Source organism: Seriola aureovittata, chromosome 5 (genome assembly GCF_021018895.1).
Source record: "Seriola aureovittata isolate HTS-2021-v1 ecotype China chromosome 5, ASM2101889v1, whole genome shotgun sequence".
NCBI lineage: Eukaryota > Metazoa > Chordata > Actinopteri > Carangiformes > Carangidae > Seriola > Seriola aureovittata.
In genome coordinates, this window is record NC_079368.1 from 28,205,457 (window position 1) to 28,225,061 (window position 19,605).

The 19,605-nt window shown below is 40.5% G+C and overlaps 3 protein-coding genes across 4 annotated transcripts; 2 read left to right on the plus strand and 1 right to left on the minus strand.

Annotated features, from left to right (window-relative positions):
* Nucleotides 1-118: 118 nt before the first annotated feature.
* seta (SET nuclear proto-oncogene a) lies at nt 119-4,296 on the plus strand. The gene is made up of 8 exons (XM_056375868.1): nt 119-342; nt 1,568-1,625; nt 2,002-2,144; nt 2,282-2,385; nt 2,472-2,585; nt 2,748-2,918; nt 3,123-3,254; nt 3,337-4,296. Exons 1-8 carry the CDS (start codon nt 270-272, stop codon nt 3,358-3,360), a joined length of 819 nt encoding a protein of 272 aa, XP_056231843.1. The 5' UTR covers nt 119-269; the 3' UTR covers nt 3,361-4,296.
* A 23-nt stretch (nt 4,297-4,319) lies between these two features.
* On the minus strand, nt 4,320-7,436 carry si:ch211-51h9.7 (uncharacterized protein LOC558400 homolog). Of its 2 annotated transcripts, none has more exons than XM_056375869.1 (2): nt 5,967-6,721; nt 4,320-4,558 (listed from the first exon to the last, which is right to left on the minus strand). In XM_056375869.1, exons 1-2 carry the CDS (start codon nt 6,418-6,420, stop codon nt 4,404-4,406), a joined length of 609 nt encoding a protein of 202 aa, XP_056231844.1. In that variant the 5' UTR covers nt 6,421-6,721; the 3' UTR covers nt 4,320-4,403. The 2 variants fall into 2 exon arrangements, with proteins under 2 accessions (XP_056231844.1, XP_056231845.1); XM_056375870.1 differs by having other exon boundaries at nt 4,424-4,558; nt 6,085-7,436.
* Nucleotides 7,437-9,491: 2,055 nt separating this feature from the next.
* Nucleotides 9,492-19,246, plus strand: LOC130168941 (outer dense fiber protein 2-like). The gene is made up of 17 exons (XM_056375301.1): nt 9,492-9,829; nt 10,935-11,051; nt 11,242-11,369; nt 12,075-12,204; nt 12,310-12,441; nt 12,917-12,991; nt 13,093-13,164; nt 13,309-13,425; nt 14,010-14,207; nt 15,157-15,266; nt 15,833-15,968; nt 16,043-16,153; nt 16,243-16,506; nt 17,382-17,482; nt 17,573-17,735; nt 18,600-18,725; nt 18,882-19,246. Exons 1-17 carry the CDS (start codon nt 9,704-9,706, stop codon nt 19,026-19,028), a joined length of 2,253 nt encoding a protein of 750 aa, XP_056231276.1. The 5' UTR covers nt 9,492-9,703; the 3' UTR covers nt 19,029-19,246.
* Nucleotides 19,247-19,605: the final 359 nt, after the last annotated feature.

Genomic DNA, 19,605 nt, shown 5'->3' on the forward strand with positions numbered 1-19,605 from the left:
GGAGCCGAGTAGTGAGACCTATTTTGAGAGGCGGAGCTCTTCTCTGCTCCATTCGGCGAGGCGCGTTCGTAATGAAAGGAGCGCGTGAGCGGCGGTTGCTGTGACTTCCTCGCTCCTCGGCAGCTACATTGTGTGGAAAGCAGCACGTTGTTGGCTTCTCCACGCTGAACTTTACGCCGAATTAACGTTCTCCTGTTCGGGGAGAAACCAGATTCAAAGCTACTAGCTATTCTCTCAGACGTCTGTAAGTTACCCCAGCTTGCGAAAACATGTCGGCCTCGGCGGCAAAAGTGAGTAAAAAGGAGCTGAACTCAAACCATGACGGAGCGGACGAAACCTCCGGTAAGGGGGAATGGCGGCCTCCTGTTCACCGCCATTTTCACTTTCTTCTCTAACATAATTTGCATTGCCATAACGTGCATGAATGTTAATAATTATTTTATGTATTGCTTTGATTTTGCTTAACGTCCCTGGACCTTCTTTGTGGTTAACCGCGACGGCTGCTGCGTGTATTCACATTTCGCTAACAGCAGCTAGCTCGCCTGCTAACGCGTTTATTAGCATGCCGCTACTCCAGCCTGTTGTTCAGTTCAGACCGGTGCTGAGAGGCCATGTTAGCTAGTTAATTTAGCATCATCAGCGTGGCCACTGTTGTCGATGGCTACTGACCCAGTGGCCGTATGCGATGCTTGAGCATGATTTGTTATGTGTGCTGTTGTGAAACAACCACAAACTGCCCAATTTGCGCTAACGTAGTTATTATTGTGTTTAATAACCGGAGTAGTTGCCCCTTTCATTTGGGCATTAGCAGCTAGCCAGCTAGTGTTGTTGTTGTAATGTTACCTAACGCTAGCTGACGACGTTGTGTTTTGTTACTGGCCAAGATGCATTTAAATCCACCAGCCCCGCATTAAGTCAAACTATTTATTAAAAGTTGCATAACTGGATCTAGGATCCCGCCGTATGGGCAAGGGTTTGACAGTTACAGGGGTCTACTCTGGCATCTGTCCTAGCTCGGTGTCTCACGTTATCGCGGCTCTGTGTGTGCAGTCTGATGTCCCACATTTAAACCACGCGGCCTTGTCGGTAGCAGCCGGCAGGAAACGGTGAGTGTCTGAACCGCTAGAACTGCAGCTATTGGCCGCTCACATTGCCTTTACCTCCGGGAGACTCCGACTGTTAGTCTGCCAGATAACCTGACAACTACCGTTACCTACCGCATACTAACGGAGGATTATTTACTATGTGCGCGGAAACGATTAGAAAAGCAAAAGAAACCTACGTACAGACCCCAGTAGTTTGCGGAAACTTAGTTGCGGGGATGAAAACAACAAACGATGATAGAAATTTGGCTTTAATTTTTATATATCAAAATTTGTATGCGGGCATGAGTAAATAAATACTTTTATTTATTTATTTATTTTTAAAAAAGAGAAGTATTATGAATCTCCCCATCTTTTGAAATCAATTTATAAATTAACGTGTATTTATTTTAGTCTCACTCTTGACTGTTGATGCTTTTAACTTTTATATTTTGTGACACATTTCTATTCTTTGTCCCCCACAGAAAAAGAGCAGCAAGAAGCTATTGAACACATCGACGAAGTTCAAAACGAAATTGACAGGTAACACAAATTTGTCAGATTCTTACAGATTAGGGATGTCACACTTTGTCCTTGTAGGGCTGAGACTTTCTGTCCAGCAAAAAACTCAAGGAGGTGATTGGATTACGAAAATGTTGTTAAAGGATGAGGAACCAACTAGTGAAATCAGATGCTGTAATCACAGGGTGGCATGAGAACCTGCAGAATTTCAGCCTTTCACGGTTCACTATTTGGCATCCTTGTGTCTAAGTAAACATAATGATAAAACAATTGAAATGCATAACAAATGGGTGGGTTATTATTATTTTTTATTTTTTTTGCCTGTGTGTCCATCAGCAAAACAGTCCAAATTAATTTGTATTTTGGTTTGATTTTTATTTATTGTTCCACCCTTCAGGTTGAACGAGCAAGCCAGTGAGGAGATCCTCAAAGTAGAACAGAAATACAACAAACTCCGTCAGCCATTCTTTCAGAAGAGGTCAGAACTGATCGCCAAAATCCCAAACTTCTGGGTCACCACGTTTGTCAACCATCCACAAGGTAAGAAATTCAGCATGAGGTGTATATATTGTTTTTATTCTGTGGAAGCATTTAGATCACAATGACAGATGTTTGCATGACAATAAACCAGAAATTGAGGCCCTGTATCGGTCTGTAAAATATGCATTTCCCTACAGTATCTGCCCTACTGGGGGAGGAAGATGAAGAAGCACTTCACTACCTGAGCCGAGTGGAGGTGACAGAGTTTGAAGACATCAAGTCAGGCTACAGAATAGATTTTGTAAGTATTGTAATGTTGCATACACACACAACATGGTGATGAAAATCTTTTCTTGTGTTCTTACCCTGGTGCATTTTGTCTTCCAGTATTTCGATGAAAATCCGTACTTCGAAAACAAAGTACTTTCCAAAGAGTTCCATCTGAACGAGAGCGGAGATCCATCTTCAAAGTCAACAGAAATCAAATGGAAATCAGGAAAGGTGTGTGTGTGTGTGTTTTGAGTATTTTTTGTTCTCAGGGTGGTAGCATTCTCATTATCCTCAATCAGAACATTTCCAACTTTTACATTTTAGCTAGTATGGGTTGTATCAGAGTACCATTTTCAACAGGTAATCTTTTTATTTGTCTCTGTATGTTTGTAGGACCTGACCAAGCGCTCAAGCCAGACACAGAACAAAGCAGGAAGGAAGAGGCAACATGAAGAGCCAGAGAGCTTCTTCACTTGGTTCACCGATCATGCCGATGCTGGCGCAGATGAGCTAGGGGAGGTCATCAAGGACGACATCTGGCCAAACCCTCTGCAGTACTACCTGGTATGTTTACGACCAGCATATTCAGTGCTTATTAGAATGCTTAATGTATTCTTGCTTGTAGCATATTTATTTCCCTAGATGCCGCTTCTCACAATAAGCGGGCATGTTTAATCTGTCTGTTTGTTCCTTTATTGAAATGTTATCTTTGGTGTTGATGTTCCAGGTGCTGTATCAAATGTACTGAAAAGTGATTGTTATCCCCAGGTTCCTGATATGGACGACGAAGAGGGTGAAGGTGAGGACGACGAAGAGGACGAGGAGGGTTTGGAGGACATTGATGAGGAAGGAGATGAAGACGGAGAGGAGGATGAAGAGGATGATGGAGAAGATGGAGAGGTAAAGGGATAAAGTCAAGAAAACAGGTTTTGTTTGTGGTACTTTTTCAGCACTCGCTTGACTGTTTGTTTTACTCTCACAGGATGACGAAGGAGAAGACGACTAAGAAATAACATCATCTACCCAGACCCTCAACCTTCTATTCCCTGTTTGGTTTTTCCACTCATGTTCGGGAGCAAAGGTTTTACTTTTTTTTTTTTTTTTTTTTTACTTTTTAACTTTTTTTTTTTCTTTTTTTTTTTTTTCTTTTTTTTTTTTTTGTGCTTCATTTTCCATTCTGAAGCGTCTTCACCTATTGGTGCCATGTTATGTTCTCCTTTGATTCATCTAAGGCCAATGGCACTTTGCCCTGAATTGTGAGTACCATCCCCAAGGTCATCTCGAAAACAATAAAAAAAAAAAAGTATAAAAAATAGAATCAGCGCGGCATCCTGAGTAGAATTTGACAGTTCACACAGAGTTCCTTCAGTTAAAGGTTGTGTGGTAAATTGACTAAAGCCATGGTGTAGTGACCTAGCGCTAGCAGACCTCAATATTTTTTTATTTTTTTTTTATTTTATTTTTTTTTCCCCCTTATAATTTTTATTTTATTTTTTTCAGTTGGGGCGTTGATCCCTTGAAAAAACTGTTATTTTTCCCCTATGTGGTTAACGAGTACCAGCTCATTCCTTTGACTTGTAATGTTTAGGGGGCGGGGGGGGTGGGCTAAGCTGGGGAGGGGCAGGAGTATGTTGGTTATTGGGGAGAGTGGTTATTTTGACATCATTTCTATGGGACTTTTTTTTTTTCTTTTCATTGTATTGTTTTACAGATATCCATGAGATTTGAAATGACATTTTTAATAAAGAACAAAATGGAAAAAAAAAAAACAAGCTTGTAAATTTTGGCCCCCACTGCTTCATGGGTAAAAAAAAAAAAAAAACCTGTTATCTCATAGAATTTACATTTAATCACCCTCTCCTTTTCCGCTGGGGGGAAAAGAAACTGTTTTAAATTTGAGGTGTACAACTTGCTTTGTTACAATAATAAAACTTACTGTGTATACATGTGTGGGAGTCTTCAAACTAAGGGGATGCATAGAAATTTATTTAAAAAATAAAAAATAGGTAGCAGCAAAGGCACCTGGGTAAATTGTACAGTCAAAGTCCATCAACTCGTGAAGGATTTTGGCGTCATTAACAAGCTTGAAGCAAAGTCTTCTCTTAATAGTCGATGGGTGATTAAAGCCAAGAAGGTGTGCTCCGACGCCTCAAATTTGGTTTTAGTGATCGTGTCTGGCCAGTTGCTGGGTTGGAAGGCCCAACCTGGAGTGAGAAACAAAACAAATCGGTTATCTAAAAACACACCTGTTGTTTATAAACCATTAAAATATAGCACATGGGTTCCAACAAGTCTGAGGTCGGTCCCTGTAGGATGAGAGCCATGAAAAGCATTTTTCTACTGCTTGCTCAGTAATTGTAACTTCTCTTTTAAATGAAGAGATTTTAACTTTTCACCTGCTCCCACTTAGGAGATAAAATCAATAATTGTGGCAGAGTCATAAGAATTTATTTAAGTGTGTATTTCCTGGATAAATCTGATATGGAGCAAATAAGAACTTACTATACTAAATCCAGAATATACCAAATGTATGGCATAGATAAAAGAATATTTCTCTGAGTATTGAGTATGCACAACTTACTTTTCAATGGGCTACAACTAATTACATTTATTATTATCAATGATAAACTTGTAGATTTATTTCCTTGGTTAATTGTTTTGTCTATAAATTGTCAGAAAATTGCAAAATCTATTTGGGTATGTTACAAAACAAATGTCCAAAGATTCTCAATTTACTATAATCTATGACCAAGAAAAACATCAAATCTTCACAATTTGTTTAATCTAGTGACCAGTTAAATGTTTGGATTTTTTTCAAAAGGAAATAATAATTCAATTGTCAAAATAGTTATGTTTATTTTTTGTCATTGATTGATTAATCACCGCAGCTCTATTGTTCAACATTATTGCTCCATAATTAAGACAGTAAGTCTTTAACACACATGGAGCAAATACAATTATTTAAGAAGTTACATTTGTCTGCAGTTGTAATTTTAACATAATTAAGTTTAACTAGTTAGAATATTTCTACTGTAGTTATTTGATTGTGCATAACTTTTGCACAGATTTTATTTATATTTTGATTTACTCAAAATTAATTGTTATAATAAGATAATTGGGAAGGTAAATATTATTTCAAAGTATTGAAGCCTTATCAGACTAATACAAGTATATATTAAAAGGTCAGGATTCTGTGGGTTTCAACTTTGATTTGAAAAAATTATCCAGATTAAAATACACAGCATGAGTACAAGTATTTAATAAGACTATTCTAAGTTAAGTGAGAGTGCATAACTTTTTAGTTTACTGATTTAACCTTTTTAACATAGTTTTAATTACTAAATTTGGTTACTAGTTTGTGACATATAAGTATTCCATGGTTGAGTATATTTCTTCAATGTTTTTAAATATAAATTAATTATCACATATTTGTGGTCTGAATATTTTAACTCGCAGCTCTTTTGTGGAAAACTGTTTATTTCTTGATGCGTCTCATTTCCCAGAACACAGCTCTGTATTCAAACTACTACCAGTACTAACTTACTTGTTTTAAGTTAAAGGTTTTTTAAATATGTTTACTTTATTTTCGCACCATTCCCGGTTTATACCCACCTAAATGAGTTTTACACCGAGGACAGGTGGCCACGGTCCACGAGAACCCCGGGAACCAGGAGAAGTGTTTATCTGCCGGCCAGTGCTGGGTAACGTCCGCTTTTCTGAACGTAATCACCTCAAACTGGTGTCCGTGGGGGTTTTCAAAGAGCTGCACGTTAACCCTCCGACCCCCGACCTGCGTGTCGTTGCGGCTGGACAGAGCCAGCCGGCTGGGGACAAAGTGGATGTCCGTCCCGACCGCCAGCTCGTGTCCGCACGCCCTGCACAATAACAGGGTGTCGGTGCTTGTTCCCACCTCCTCCTCCGCGGCGGCGGCGGCGGCAGCACACGCCTCACCGGGCTGGTATGCAGCGGGATAAAAGAGTAGCACAAAGGAGATATACTGTATTATTATTATTATTAACCTCTCCAGCTGCTGCACCAGCAGCCGCTGGCTCCTTTTGCATCTCATCGCTGCGTCGCACGCACATGGACGGCTGAAGCTAGCAGCTTTGTTTTTAGCTGATTGGCGGTTCAACGATGAGTTGGTTACAAAAATACCAATCGAAAGTACATCAGATTTATTACTTAAACATGTGGACTCGGTCAAGAACCTGCAGCGTAAATATACTAGTAAGCCATATGGTGATTTGTGGACTTAAACCGCGGCTAACAGCTAATGAATTGAGCGTTAGCTAGCTCTGCAGGCTAGCTAATGTTCGGAAGTGCCGTAGAAAGAAACCGGAAGTGCAGTCATCTCAACCATTTCCTTCTCTTAACTGCGAACATTACACTTCTGCAGTTACATAACCATTAAATTGGTGCTTACTTTAGTACAAAAGTCATTTAAGTTACACATTAACTATCAGTTGTAGTTGCTTCACAGAGTAATACTTATATTGCGTTTACTCAGCGAGCACTTTATTAGGAACACCATATTAATATTATGCAGATTCCACAACATGTTGGAAACTTTACTTTGAGATTGTGCATGAAATTTAATTCTTCTGCAGTTGTTGACGTTGTGTAATGAAAAATTCCAGTTGAAGGGGTATTGTCTAATTTCATTGTCCCTACTTATTCTGAGTGTAAATGTATGTTGACGTTTGTTGAGCTCGTTCTTCATCAGCAGATGCTGCAGAAACGCTGTTAACGCTTTGCGTCTGTTATTGTCCCATTAAATCAAGACGTGCACTTCAATTCAGCGCAACAAACCGTCAGTTTGTTCCATTGTCCAACATGTACAATAAAAAAAATTGAACAAGGAAATCGAGAGCCGGAAACAGGAACAGGTCGTCTTCAAAGTAAAAGTGAACAAACGTGCAGCGGTAAACTTAAGGAGAGCAAAGCTAAATAAATAAACAAACTGCAAATAATGAACATAATTCATAACTGTTATCGATGTTTAACTGCTAGGCCACAACTGATCGGGAATACATTTCCAATGAACACTGGAATTATTATAGTCTTGTGATTGGTGTATGTAGCTATTCATCAATTTATTAATTTGGGCATTTAAACTATTTTTTTTAACTTAAATATAACGTATACTGGTGCGATCAACTTGAAAAAAAACAACTGTCTAGTAAAATAAGTCTTATACGAGTTGAAACTGTACAATCAGAAAAAAATACTCAAATTATAGATGTGAAACTAAAAATCCTTTATTAATATATGGATATACCAACGCGTTTCGACTTACAGAGTCAAACAAGTAATGACAATAGAAACAACAAGAAATAATAATAATAATAAAAAAATTTAAACTGCATCAAACACATATGAGCTGAGAAAGAAAACATAATTATGAATAATAAGACTGTAGGCTGGGGAGAAACTAATTGTAATGTATACAAATAAAGTACACTAAACTCAGGCCTGTGAAATAAAGTATAAACAATAATATCACAGCATAAATCAGGAGAATGATGTGATGATAGTACACAGACTGGGAAACCTCATATAAGTGGAAACACAGTCTAAAACAGTCTAATATTGCATTATCACATATCAGAGAAACTCCCCAATTTATATGAGAAAAATCTAAATGTGAACAACAATATGGAAACAATAAAAATACTGTAGAAATACGAATATAGTATATCATGGTAAGTAATACAGTTTATAGAAAGGGGCTAAAATCTGTTTCATTATTTAGGCCTCAGAAAGAGATGGCCCTGACTGTGTGTATCCAAAATGTCTCCTGTTGAAGGTGACGTTTGAGTCTATCGCCCCCTATTAATAGTCTTAAAACTATAACTTCAATGACCATGGCTTTCAGAGAGTCTGGGTTAATGTGGCCAAACAGCCTTGTAGTGTTGTAACCTTTAAAGAACATTCTTTAAAGTTGTAACCTTCAGGGAACGTTCCCCAAGGGTTATCTGTTTACCGAGGCTGTGGCATTCAAACCATGATTAATTGGTATTAAGGGGCCCAAAGTGTGACAATAAAAATCTTCACCACACCGTTACACCACCAGCAGGAGCAGCCTGGACTGTTGACACAGGCAGGTTGGGTGCATGGATTCATAGACGTATACTCTACCATCTGCTGCCTCAGCAGAAATCCAGATTCATCAGACCAGGCTACGGGTTTCCAGTCTTCAACCGTCCAGTTTTGGTGAGCCCATTAACTTCAAGGTTGGACATGTTGTTCAGCATAATTCTATTTTTTTTTTTTAATTTCCTCTCCCATTACTCATTTCATGACGCCACAGATTAATCTGATGACCCTTTGAAGAGGCCCCCTGGACTAAACTCACTAACACTCGTTTGAAGTAGCTCCACCTCAAACAGCTGCAACAGTAAAATGCTGCTTACACATTGTTTTTTTTGTTAATAAAATAGTGGAAAATGTTAAAGTAAAAGTCCAAGGTAATGTCTGTATCATTATTACTTTGTTTATCGTCATGTACACAACAAAAATCATAAAATCCTCACATTTGAGATGCTCTGCATTTCTTTCTAAATAAACGACAAAAAATGTATTATTATTATAAGTTGATTAGTTGAATGTCAAAATAGTTGTCCATTGCCCAACCTCTACCCAATGTGCACAAATGTATAAAATATTACAGTATATCACTACCATTGTATTGAATATACACATTGTAAAATGTATAATATGAACACATTATAGCTATGGGTCTTAAGTCTATATTTATGTATTTTATTCTATTCATTTATATTCTTTATTTACTCTATCTGTTATCTATCCATCTAAAGTAAAAACAAAGATTAGAGAAAAGTAAAAACAAAGGTTTTTAGATATATTTTTATGATTAATCTGATAATGTACTTACTTTAGGAGGATTTTGAAAGCAGTACTTTTGGTTGGAATATTTTTAAACTGCCGTCCCGCTACTTTTACCAAGGCAAAGGATCTGAGTACTTCTTCCATTTTGGAATAATGTGTGAAAACTCCCACACCGGAATAACGGGTGTTTTTCAAGTTCTTCCCATTTTGCGGAAATTCCCTGAATGCAGCATTACCCGTTACTTTCAGTGGTTACCACGGGCAACGCTTATCGAAAACTCGCTTCCACCAATCACAGAACGAGATCTTGCAAACGAGCCAATCAGCGGGCTCGTATGTCGATCCAAACAACCGTCGGCTACGCAGACAAAAGTCGAGATTTGTGTAGGAAACATGTAACTTAGCAAGCTAATAATGTGATGTCCGGCTTAAATACTCGTCCGGTTCGGTTTCTTTTATCCCGAGACGCGGTTTGAATGTTGTTGTAACGTCTCGAAAGAATGAAAACCCGGGATTCATCACCACCGCAGCCGCCGCCGCTGTCGACGCCACCGGTTCATGTCCACGTACCGGAGACCACACCTGTACATGTTCATATGAGAAGGAGTCCCAGCAAGACCCCACAGGTTGTTACCCTGGTTTATTAAGCTGGAAATACAGTCACTTTTTATACTGCTTATACTGCACGGTGATCAAAGTTTAAACTTCCTATTGCACTTATTTTGTTGCTCATATGTGAAGTTCATCACCGAGGTCACCTGATTTAAGCTGCACTGATTTGTTCGTTTCTTAACATTACCTATAGGTGATTATCTACCGGGCACACACCGAGGGTTTCACAGGATTCACCTGCAAAATGTCAGTGAAAGAGACTCAAAACGTCAACAAGCCATAAAAGAGATGCAAAATGACCACAAAGAGTCACAAAACATCAACAAAGAGTCATAAAAGTAACACAAAGTGGCCCAAAACGTCCACAAAATGACCGTAAAGAAACAAAACAAACCCACGATGAGATGCAAAATGACCATAGAGAGACACAAAACCAACACAAAGATACACCAAACAGCTTCAAATAGAAGCACAACGATCAAAGAGACACGCAAAATGACCAGAAAGAGACTAAAAACATCCTTAAAGATGCTTGACACGACCATACAGATACAAAATGATCTGAAAAGGATGCAAAATGTCTATAAAGAGACACAAAACCACCACAAAGTGATGCAAAACTGCCTCAAATAGAAGTCAAATGATCAGAGAGACACGCAAAGCGACTACAAAGAGACAGAAACATCGACAAAGACGCTCAAATTGACCACAGAGATGCAAAATGACCACAAAGAGGTGAAAAACATCCATACAGACGCTCAAAACAACCATACAGATACAAAATGACTTCAAAGAGATGTGAAATGTCTATAAAGAAACACAAAATGACGCAAAGAGACACTCAACCACCAAAATGATAAGAGATGCAAAATGACCATTAAAAGACAAAAACATCGACAAAGACGCTCAAAACGACCATAGAGATGCAAAACAACTCCACTGTTCTCCTCTGCAGGAGGGTGGGGGGGGTGTCATAGTCTCTCCAGGACTGTACCTTGTCATCTGTCTATTTTAACACAGTTTTACAGAGTTTAGATTTAAATAGACTAAATTATTCAGAAGATGAGGATGCTTCAGTAAGTCTTGTGTTTTACCGGTGAAATCTGTCTCCTTCTGCAGAACAGGACAAAAGATGTCCAGGTGAAGGGAGAGGGAGGGAGGCCAAAGGCCCGGTCGCCGTGGATTCCTCCTGGAAGACTGTCCTGCCGAAGAGATGTGGGCTCATACAACTGCCAGGTCTCTTTATACACTTTACAACTGGGGAGAGGAGGGGATATTCACGGCTTGTTTACTGAGGACAAACGTCTTCAAATTGTACATTTTTCATTTTAACACAGCAACACGTAGAGCAGAAATCTGGCCCAATTCCTCCCCTCTCGCCTCCACAGAGAAACGTGAGCTGTGTTTGTTTGTGTGTTATGAGCAGAGGAGCCGAGTGCAGCATCAGTCAGGACATCAGCGTGACGGAGAAGAGCAGGAAGAAGAGGCGGCTGCCGTATCCAACAGCCTCAGCATCCTACTCCAAGAGCAGGAAGGCGTCCGTCGTTCAAAGAAGTAAGAGTCGTGTCAACGTTCCCTAAAATACCAAAGTGCTCAAAACAAACCCGTCCTGATATACTTTAGTGGTGTTCAAAACAACTTCAGATCATATGTTTGTCATTTCTGGGGACATTTTCTTTTCGTGGATACGGCAGCTGTTGTCGTCGCTCCCCTCAAAATTAAAAATCAAGAGCTTTTCTCCCAGGACGTCTGCCTGAGATCAGACAGATTTTTGTGTCTTCTGTTGCCAACAATAGACTAGACATTTCAAATTTGGCATAGTGCACTTTGTTAGTCTACTCTCAAACTGTTGCACATGTGCTTTTTTTATTAGTTGAACTGTGTTTGTTAGTCAGCACTGCAGAGTAATATCCTGTGGAACAGCTGTAGAACATAAAACCTGCTGAAGGAGTGAACTCACTGTCATCATAAGTACTCAGATCATTTACTTAACTAAAAGTACTAATACCACAGTTCAGTAATACTCTACATTAGATTTTTTGTTTGTTTTTTTCCTTGTAAAAAGTTGCATAAAATAGAAATAAACATATAAAGTGTAAATACCTCAGTACTTGAGTAAATGTCCACTGTAAAGGTTTTTGTTTGGATTAGTCGCCTTTCTTTCTAAAGATACAGGCCAATGACGAATGTGCCCCATGTGACGACAGCTGTGTTCACACGCCGGCGTTTCACTTTGATATTTTTCCATCTTCCTTACAGGTCAGATTCCAGGGGTCAACACAGAGAGACGGACGTACTCCTGAGGGCGCTGGTAGAAGCAGAGATCGACGGCGTAGCTGTAGCTAATCAGCTGACATCCCTGAAGGAAACTATCGACGGCCTGGCGAAGGTGAGTCCGGTGACACAGCTGGTCGGCAGGATGAAGGATGGATGAGGACTTATTTTCCTGGACATGGACATATCTTTATTTAGTCATTTATTTGTTTATTTTTAGGACAAGCGTCTGTCCAAGCTGCACGCAGCTTCACTGGGACGGCAGCAGGAGTTGTTGTTCGAGAAGATAGAGATGTTCGACAACACCAACCAGAGCCTTCGAGAGCTCCTCAGAGAGTGGAGTCAACACGAGGTACAGGAAGTTACAGCTGTGAATAGTCGATAATCTTAAATCAACCAAACGTTTCCTGGTTCTTCATCCTCAAATGTGAGAATTTCATTTTCTGATTGATTTCACTGTAAATAAAATATCTTGGACTGTTGGTTTGAAAAAAAACAAGTGATTTAAAGACAATCAATCAAGAGAATAATCGACAGATTAATTAATAATGGGAGTAATCATTAGTTTTCACCATCAGTCTCAAGGTAAGTTTGTTCACACTGGTTTATTTAATTTGTTTATTCTGTTCAAGTTTTCTGCTTTTGTTCTTTCGTTAGTTGATTAAGCTGCAGGAATGAAGCCTTTTATTCTGAAAGGAAATCAAAGCGGAAGATAAAATTAAAAAGAAAACTTTGAGCTTATATATGACTTCTGGTTAGAAAAGAAAATATACAGAATTTACAAATGACAGCAGAAGCAAACACGGCTCGTCTGCTTGTATCCACAGAGAGATTCACTGGTGCGGTCAGAACAGAAAGACGCCTTGAGGAAGAGACTGACCGACAGCGAAGCAGAGAACATTGTGAGTGACGTACGCTGCTGTTTTGTCCCTTCATCCATAAATTCACCTGCCACCAGGTAACATCACGGGAGGTTGTTCCTGTGTCTGTTCTTCTCTTGCAGCGACTCGTGGCCAAACTCACCCACAGGGAGAAAGAGGCGTCGAAGCTCGCCGAGCATTTGGACTTTGAAAGGGTTGAGAATTATAACTGTAACTGTGTCTTTGTTCGCCTGCGTCGCGTCATAGCTTGGCAGAGAAATAACGTGGATTTGTCTCACATAGTCAGATAGAGGTTCATCTACAAGAAACTCACCCTCTGCCTCCCTCTGTCGTGGCAGGACACGGTGAAGACGACGGAGGAGCTTTCGAGAATCCTGGAGTCAACACGCGACCATCTGGAGTCTCAGCTGAGCCGAGCAGAAGCCGAGAAGACCCAGCTGGCTGCTCAGATTCAGGTCTGTGAGCACCAAACACAATCCCTTGGTTTGCTTTGATTTTCGTTTCTGTGGCGTGCCAAACATGTGGAACCATCTCACGTCGGTAACACTGTGTTAGTGCTCTTTTAAAAAGTATATTTATACAAACACTGACAGAAAAGAGCTGCTGCTTTTCCTCACACAGTTCATATGTGAACAGCCTGCTCGCTCTCTGTGCATCGTCCATAAGAACAAAGTCAATATCAGATGCTGTTTTTATCTCACTAAACAATGTATTGCACAACACCCCCCCCCCCCCCAAAGAAAAAAGGAATAGAAATTATGACTCATTTTCTGTATCATTCAGACGACACACTGAACAAATCTGCTTTTCAACAGCGTGTGGTAAAACACCAGATCTCAGCTGGACACATGGAGATCTTTTACTTTTAGATCATTTCCTGATTATTCAGAATAACTCACAGTTTTATGGAATATTGTATTAAAATAGGACATTTTGATATTTTTATTTCACTCCAAAAACTTGGCGCTACTAAATATGAAGTACAGATCTACATGAACATGCGAGGGTCTTTATTACACCTTAAACCTGGTTTGTGCAGAGGATGCAGCAGAGCCAGGAGCAGCAGCAGGAGAAGCTCCAGACTCTGCAGGAGGAGCTGCAGACTCAGAGGCGGCAGCGGGGCGAGGAGGAGGGGGAGCAGGGGAGGAGAGACCAGGAAGCTCTGACCCTGCTGACCCAGCAGGCCGAGCGTGCCGAGGAGTCCGCCAGAGAGCGAGCGGAGAAACTGAAGGAGAAGGTCAGTATTCAGAGCTGACCCCACCCCCTCCACAAGGTCTGAAAATCACAGAGCAGCAGGGCGGTGGGGAACATAAAGAATGATTTCTGCATCCCTCAGCAGAAAATATAGATAGATAGATAGATAGATAGATACTTTATTTATCCCCTCGGGGAAATTCATGTGTCTGCATTGTAATAGTTAAACAGCAGTGACAAGTCAGAGGCTCGTTAGTCACCAAACGACGCCGGGGTTCCTGAGGCTGGTCCACAGACCGCTCTGTGGTTTATCCTGCGTCATGCAAATCAGTTGTTTTCTCACGGGTGGCCGTGACTCGTCTGATCTCAGGCTTTTATGCAAATCAGATTCAAAGGAAGTTGGGTTGTTGTTCCAGTGAAACACAAAACACACAAATCTAACAAACACAGGTGTGAGAGCAGGTCACCGCCGTGGCTCAGCTGGTTTGACTTTACTGAGAATCTGGTCTTTGTGAGGAGTTCCTTAAATATTCAGCACTGTGCAGTAAATGTGACATAAATAGTTTCTATTAGCAAAGAGTAAAAAGCGAAGTCAGATCAGTATTTGCGGTGCCTCTCCCCCTTTGACTTTAAACCAGCTCCAGTAGGTCGTTCCAGTATCTTGGAGAACCCATGGTGTCTCTGTGTCTTCATGTGATCCCAGACTGACTCCATGATGAGTTCAGGGCTCTGCGGGGGGGTCAGACCATCTGCTGCAGGTCTCATTGTTCTTCTTCTATGACTCTGTCTGTGTGTTTGGACTCATTGTTCTGCTGCTGAACGACTCTGAGACTCTGAGACCAATCAGACGCCTCCTGGTGTTGTTGTGTGACCCTCTTTCACAGCACATGTATATCCTGACATGCAAAACGAAATCCCAGGCACGGAACATAAGTTGAAAGGCGAAAACATAAAAAATAATTAGGAGACAATTTCTGTGTTTTATTTTAAAGGAAATCCAGTTGGCTCAAGCTCTGTCCACATCCAGTGACTGGTGCCTCCGACACTCTAAAGAAGCAGCTGCCAAATCGCAGCTGGAGGAGGAATTCTCTGCTCTCAGATTGTGAGTGCGCTCAGAAATATACAGTATAAATATATATATATATATATAGATTGTACTATATAATCATCTCTTATTTTCTGTTTTGTTTTTATTCAAACGGTTCTGACCCAACCTGTTGGTAGTGCAGTCCAAGATGGGGGCGGGGGAAGGGTGAGGGTTGGGAGGGTTTTTCTTTGAGATTTCTATGTGTTTCTGTTTTATTATTTAGGTACGGAGACAGGTGACGCTCCGATATGACTGTATTACTCTTTGTCATATTTTCTCTTACTCTTATGTACTTTTATGCATTATATTGCACTTTTGCTTATTTTTTGTTCCGTTACTCACCTCAGTTGTTTGTGTCCTGCAGGTTTAATCAGTGTTTTGTCTGATTTAAATGTTTTTCTATTTTATTTTATTTTATTCTCCTACATGTTTGGATTTATTGTCTGTTTAAACATAAGAAGCACTGAATCTAAGCAAGTAGATCATAATAGAAATATTTGAAACAATAGGTTCTGATCCAAAAGCACCGTATCTTTGAACTTTTAAGTTGAGTTTTGACTTTTGACCCGCGTCCATCACAGCCAGGTGACGGAGCTGAATTCCCAGCTTCGCTCGGCGGAGGAGAAGAGCCGGGCGGAGAGGGAGGAGCTCAGGGATCAGCTCCAACATCTCAGCGCTGAAAACGCCTCCACCAAGCTGGACAACCAGAGACTCAAGGTACCACAACAGCTTTCCTCTTCGACTGTTTCATCATTTCTGTGGCAGTTATTATATAAACGCATCGTGTTTAGGGAGAGTTGGCGTCATCCGAGGAGAAGCTCAGGGGGCTTCAGTTTGAAGCTCGTCAGATGAAATCATCCATCAAAAAGTATGAAAACGTGGTGGAGAAATACAAGAAGAAGGTACAGTCTGACTCTCAGTGATGCTGCTTCACTTTACACCAGCAACTGTAAATATATAACAATATATAACCCTCACCGTCTCTGCGTAGGTCCAGCAGGCTCGTCTGGAGTCGGAGGAGCACTGCCTGAAGCTGGAGATGACGCAGAGGGAGATGCGGGAGGTGGAGACGAGCCTGGAGAGGGAGAAGGAGCAGGTGAGGAGGGAGCTGCTGGGTCGGCTCAGAGAGCTGGAGACGCTGCCCGACAGACTGAGGAGGACCGAGCAGCAGCTGCGAGACGCCCAGCAGGAGGCCGACGCCCACGAGAGGAGGAACGCGGAGCACAACTCCGCCCTCTCTGAAGTCAGACACAAGGTGCATAAGAGGCTGGAGGAGAAAATGTTTACGTACTTTCAGCAGCTTGTTTATTGGACAGAGTTTTGGCAGCTTGTTTTACAATCATTTTCATAGATTCTCCTTTAAATTGAGCGTCGGTCGATTTAGTTTTCCCAGAGGAGTTTGCACATCAGCACATTCTTCATACAGCCTGAAGGCCTCCTTGTGGTAACAGGGTCTCCACACCTCTCATCGCAGGATTGGCTTAAACTAAACAATTCCAGTTATATTAAAAATGCCTTATGTTTTCATTGGGTCTTGTGTAAGAAGTGAAATGATGGTAACATCACAAATGACCTGAATTTACCTTCTGATTAAGAACGTTTGGAGGAACAGCACCTGTGTCTTTCTCGATACCACCCAGCAGAGGGCAGCAAAGCACGGTGTCGTTACTTTCTCAAAAAGAAGGATTTCATTTGTTTGTGTTGAAAGAATTTACATCAGACATATTTGATATAAGAATAAAACAAATGGAAATGTTTATGTTACTTTAGCTCTTTCACACTTGGTAGTAAATACTAATTAATCTCTGTTACAGTGACGGCTACAGACAGATGTTTAAGAGAATGACACTTTTAAAATTCATGCTTCCTGAGGTAATACAGCAAACTGTAATCTTTAAGAGGAAAAGTTGTGTTTCACTTTCCTCTCAGCTGTCACCTGTTACAAGAAACCGTCTCTCAAACGACCTAATTCAGTTGGACTGGAGAGAACTATTGGCTGTAACAATGCAGGATGAACGCATGTGGTATTTTTGCCTTTTATTTGAGAGCAGACAGTAAACAGCTGTCAGTAAGAGGTGGATTTCTATCATGGCTGACCCTGTGTCGGCCGTTCATGGTGTTCCTCCTCAGGTGGAGCAGCAAGGCGCTCAGCTGGAGACGTTCCAGCAGAGGAACCTGCTGCTGCAGGAGGAGAACAGCGTTCTCAAGGAGAAAATTCACAACTTAGAGAGGTAGAGGCAGAACGGACAGAATCGTCATCTATGCATTTCTAATATAAGAAATAAAGGGACATAATTGATTTCGTGCTCTGTTTGTTGCAGGAGGCTGGAGGACGTGAAGGTAGAAAACAGAGAAATGTCTCAGGTTCTCAGCTCAAAGGAAGCAGGAATCCGCAGCGTTCAGCAGCAGCTGGAGGAGAAGACGTGCGAGTGCAGCGTCCTGTCCAGACAGCTACAGCAAACACTGGACGACGCACAGAGACAGGTCTGAAACCATCACATCACAACTTTAACCTCAATCCAAACAGAGACATTTAACTGAATAGAAACACTTGACTCATACACTCGATGATACCTGCTACAGTTTTACCATTTCCACTTCCCTTCTCATCTTGTTTGTGTTGTTGTGATGCAGAAAAGCACGAAGCATGAAGCTTTTATGACCCTTTCATATTTAAAATGTGCTGCTTATTGTGGTTTTAAGGACTACACACAACACAACACAACACAACACAGCCAGATTAACGGTCGATGACAGCTTCTACACATCTCCGTGTTTCCCTCAAGTTTGTATCTTAATAATCTGACTGATGACGACATTTTGTTTCACTTTATTTATTAACGAGATGCTGAATAAATCAGAGATGTGGCTGGAAATTCAGACGTCTAGAATGCTCTACTCAAAGAGGATTAATAATTGGCAATACTGCTGTTTATCATAAGAATAAGAACAATAAAGGTCAACTCCACCTATTTTATACAACAGGAACAGTTTACTTTTTGAGTGCTTTGTGAAAACAGTTGTATGTATTTTCGATGTGTCGACAGATTTGTAAAAGAAAGCTTGGATTACAAACTTCGTCCATAGAGTTGAGCCTTTATATAACTGTCTATAACTCCATTAATATGGCAGCTTTTATACAGGAAACAAGTTCCAACCCTTGTGTCTTATTGTTGCTTACAAACTGAAGTTTTGAAGGTTTTATTGTGATTGTCATTTCCTAAACAAGGTTTATGTTTATGCCTTCAATAACAAAACTGGAGTTAGATTAATGATAGATAATTATGAAATGTAAATATACACAATCAGGAAAGCTTCAGTTCAACATTTTGCCTCTCTCGTCTGCAGGTTGACGACAGCATGCAGAAGGTTTTGGCCAAAGAGAGAACGTCCCAGTCGAAAGCTTTGGACCTGCAGAGCCAGCTGAGCCGAGCCAAAACAGAGCTGAGTCAGCTGCAGCGAAGCAAGGAGGAGGTACGTCACTGTGTCCCTCCTCAGTTCTGTCATCATCAATCCTCAACAGGATTGACTGTTTAGAGAAGGGAATGAGTAAATTAACCTGGTGCTGATGAATTTTAATGTTGCACACACCACACAACAAATTCCTGTTCCGTGTTTGTTCTCCTTCAGATGGAGCGTCGTTTCAAGAGTCAGCTGCAGAACCTGAAGGACAGATTGGAGCAGTCGGACTCTACAAACCGCAGTCTGCAGAACTACGTCCACTTTCTCAAAACCTCGTATGGAAATGTGTTTGGTGACGCTTTGCTTACAAGCTGACTGCAAGATTCACCGACCTGACCAGCATTTCATCCCTCAGCAGTGTAGAAGAGCTAAATCACATTTATTGAATATCTGCTTTTAACTTAAGAGTTTTATATTATCTATGAAATTAATAAAGCTTTCTTTTAATGAAAATCTTTTTAAGGATTGCTCGATTTTAGTCGCCTGGAACTTATTTATATTGTTTTAAATAAATAACTTTTCTGAGTTATTGACTTATTGCATCGTTTTCTGAAAATCTTCCATCTTTCATATTCCTAAATTTGAAAACTTCAATTATGTGAAAATGTATGCATTTTGCTGACATGAATGAAACTGAGAATAACGGAGTGAAACGTGGGGAGTGAAGTACACGCACCAAGCAGCAGGCACATTCAAAACTTCTCCAGGAATTTTCTAGTTTATATTTTAACTTTTATAATTGGGTTTGCGCGGTAACAGAACTGACGACCAAGTGAAGGGCTTTTTGGCCGACTTTTCCCATATGTCGTGTTGCAGTTAGCATTTAATTTATTGCTTGAGAGTTGAGTATTTATATGAGTACATTAAACAAATAAAAGACAAACAAATTAAA

Coding starts and splice junctions, on each gene's coding strand:
- seta (XM_056375868.1), top strand. CDS start 270: ATGTCGGCCTCGGCGGCAAAAGTGAGTAAAAAGGAGCTGAACTCAAAC. Junction 2,145..2,281: donor GTTTGTCAACCATCCACAAG/GTAAGAAATTCA, acceptor ATTTCCCTACAG/TATCTGCCCTACTGGGGGAG. Junction 2,919..3,122: donor ACCCTCTGCAGTACTACCTG/GTATGTTTACGA, acceptor TGTTATCCCCAG/GTTCCTGATATGGACGACGA.
- si:ch211-51h9.7 (XM_056375869.1), bottom strand. CDS start 6,420: ATGAGATGCAAAAGGAGCCAGCGGCTGCTGGTGCAGCAGCTGGAGAGG. Junction 4,559..5,966: donor TCGGTGTAAAACTCATTTAG/GTGGGTATAAAC, acceptor TTCTCACTCCAG/GTTGGGCCTTCCAACCCAGC.
- LOC130168941 (XM_056375301.1), top strand. CDS start 9,704: ATGAAAACCCGGGATTCATCACCACCGCAGCCGCCGCCGCTGTCGACG. Junction 11,370..12,074: donor GGCGTCCGTCGTTCAAAGAA/GTAAGAGTCGTG, acceptor TCTTCCTTACAG/GTCAGATTCCAGGGGTCAAC. Junction 12,205..12,309: donor CTATCGACGGCCTGGCGAAG/GTGAGTCCGGTG, acceptor GTTTATTTTTAG/GACAAGCGTCTGTCCAAGCT.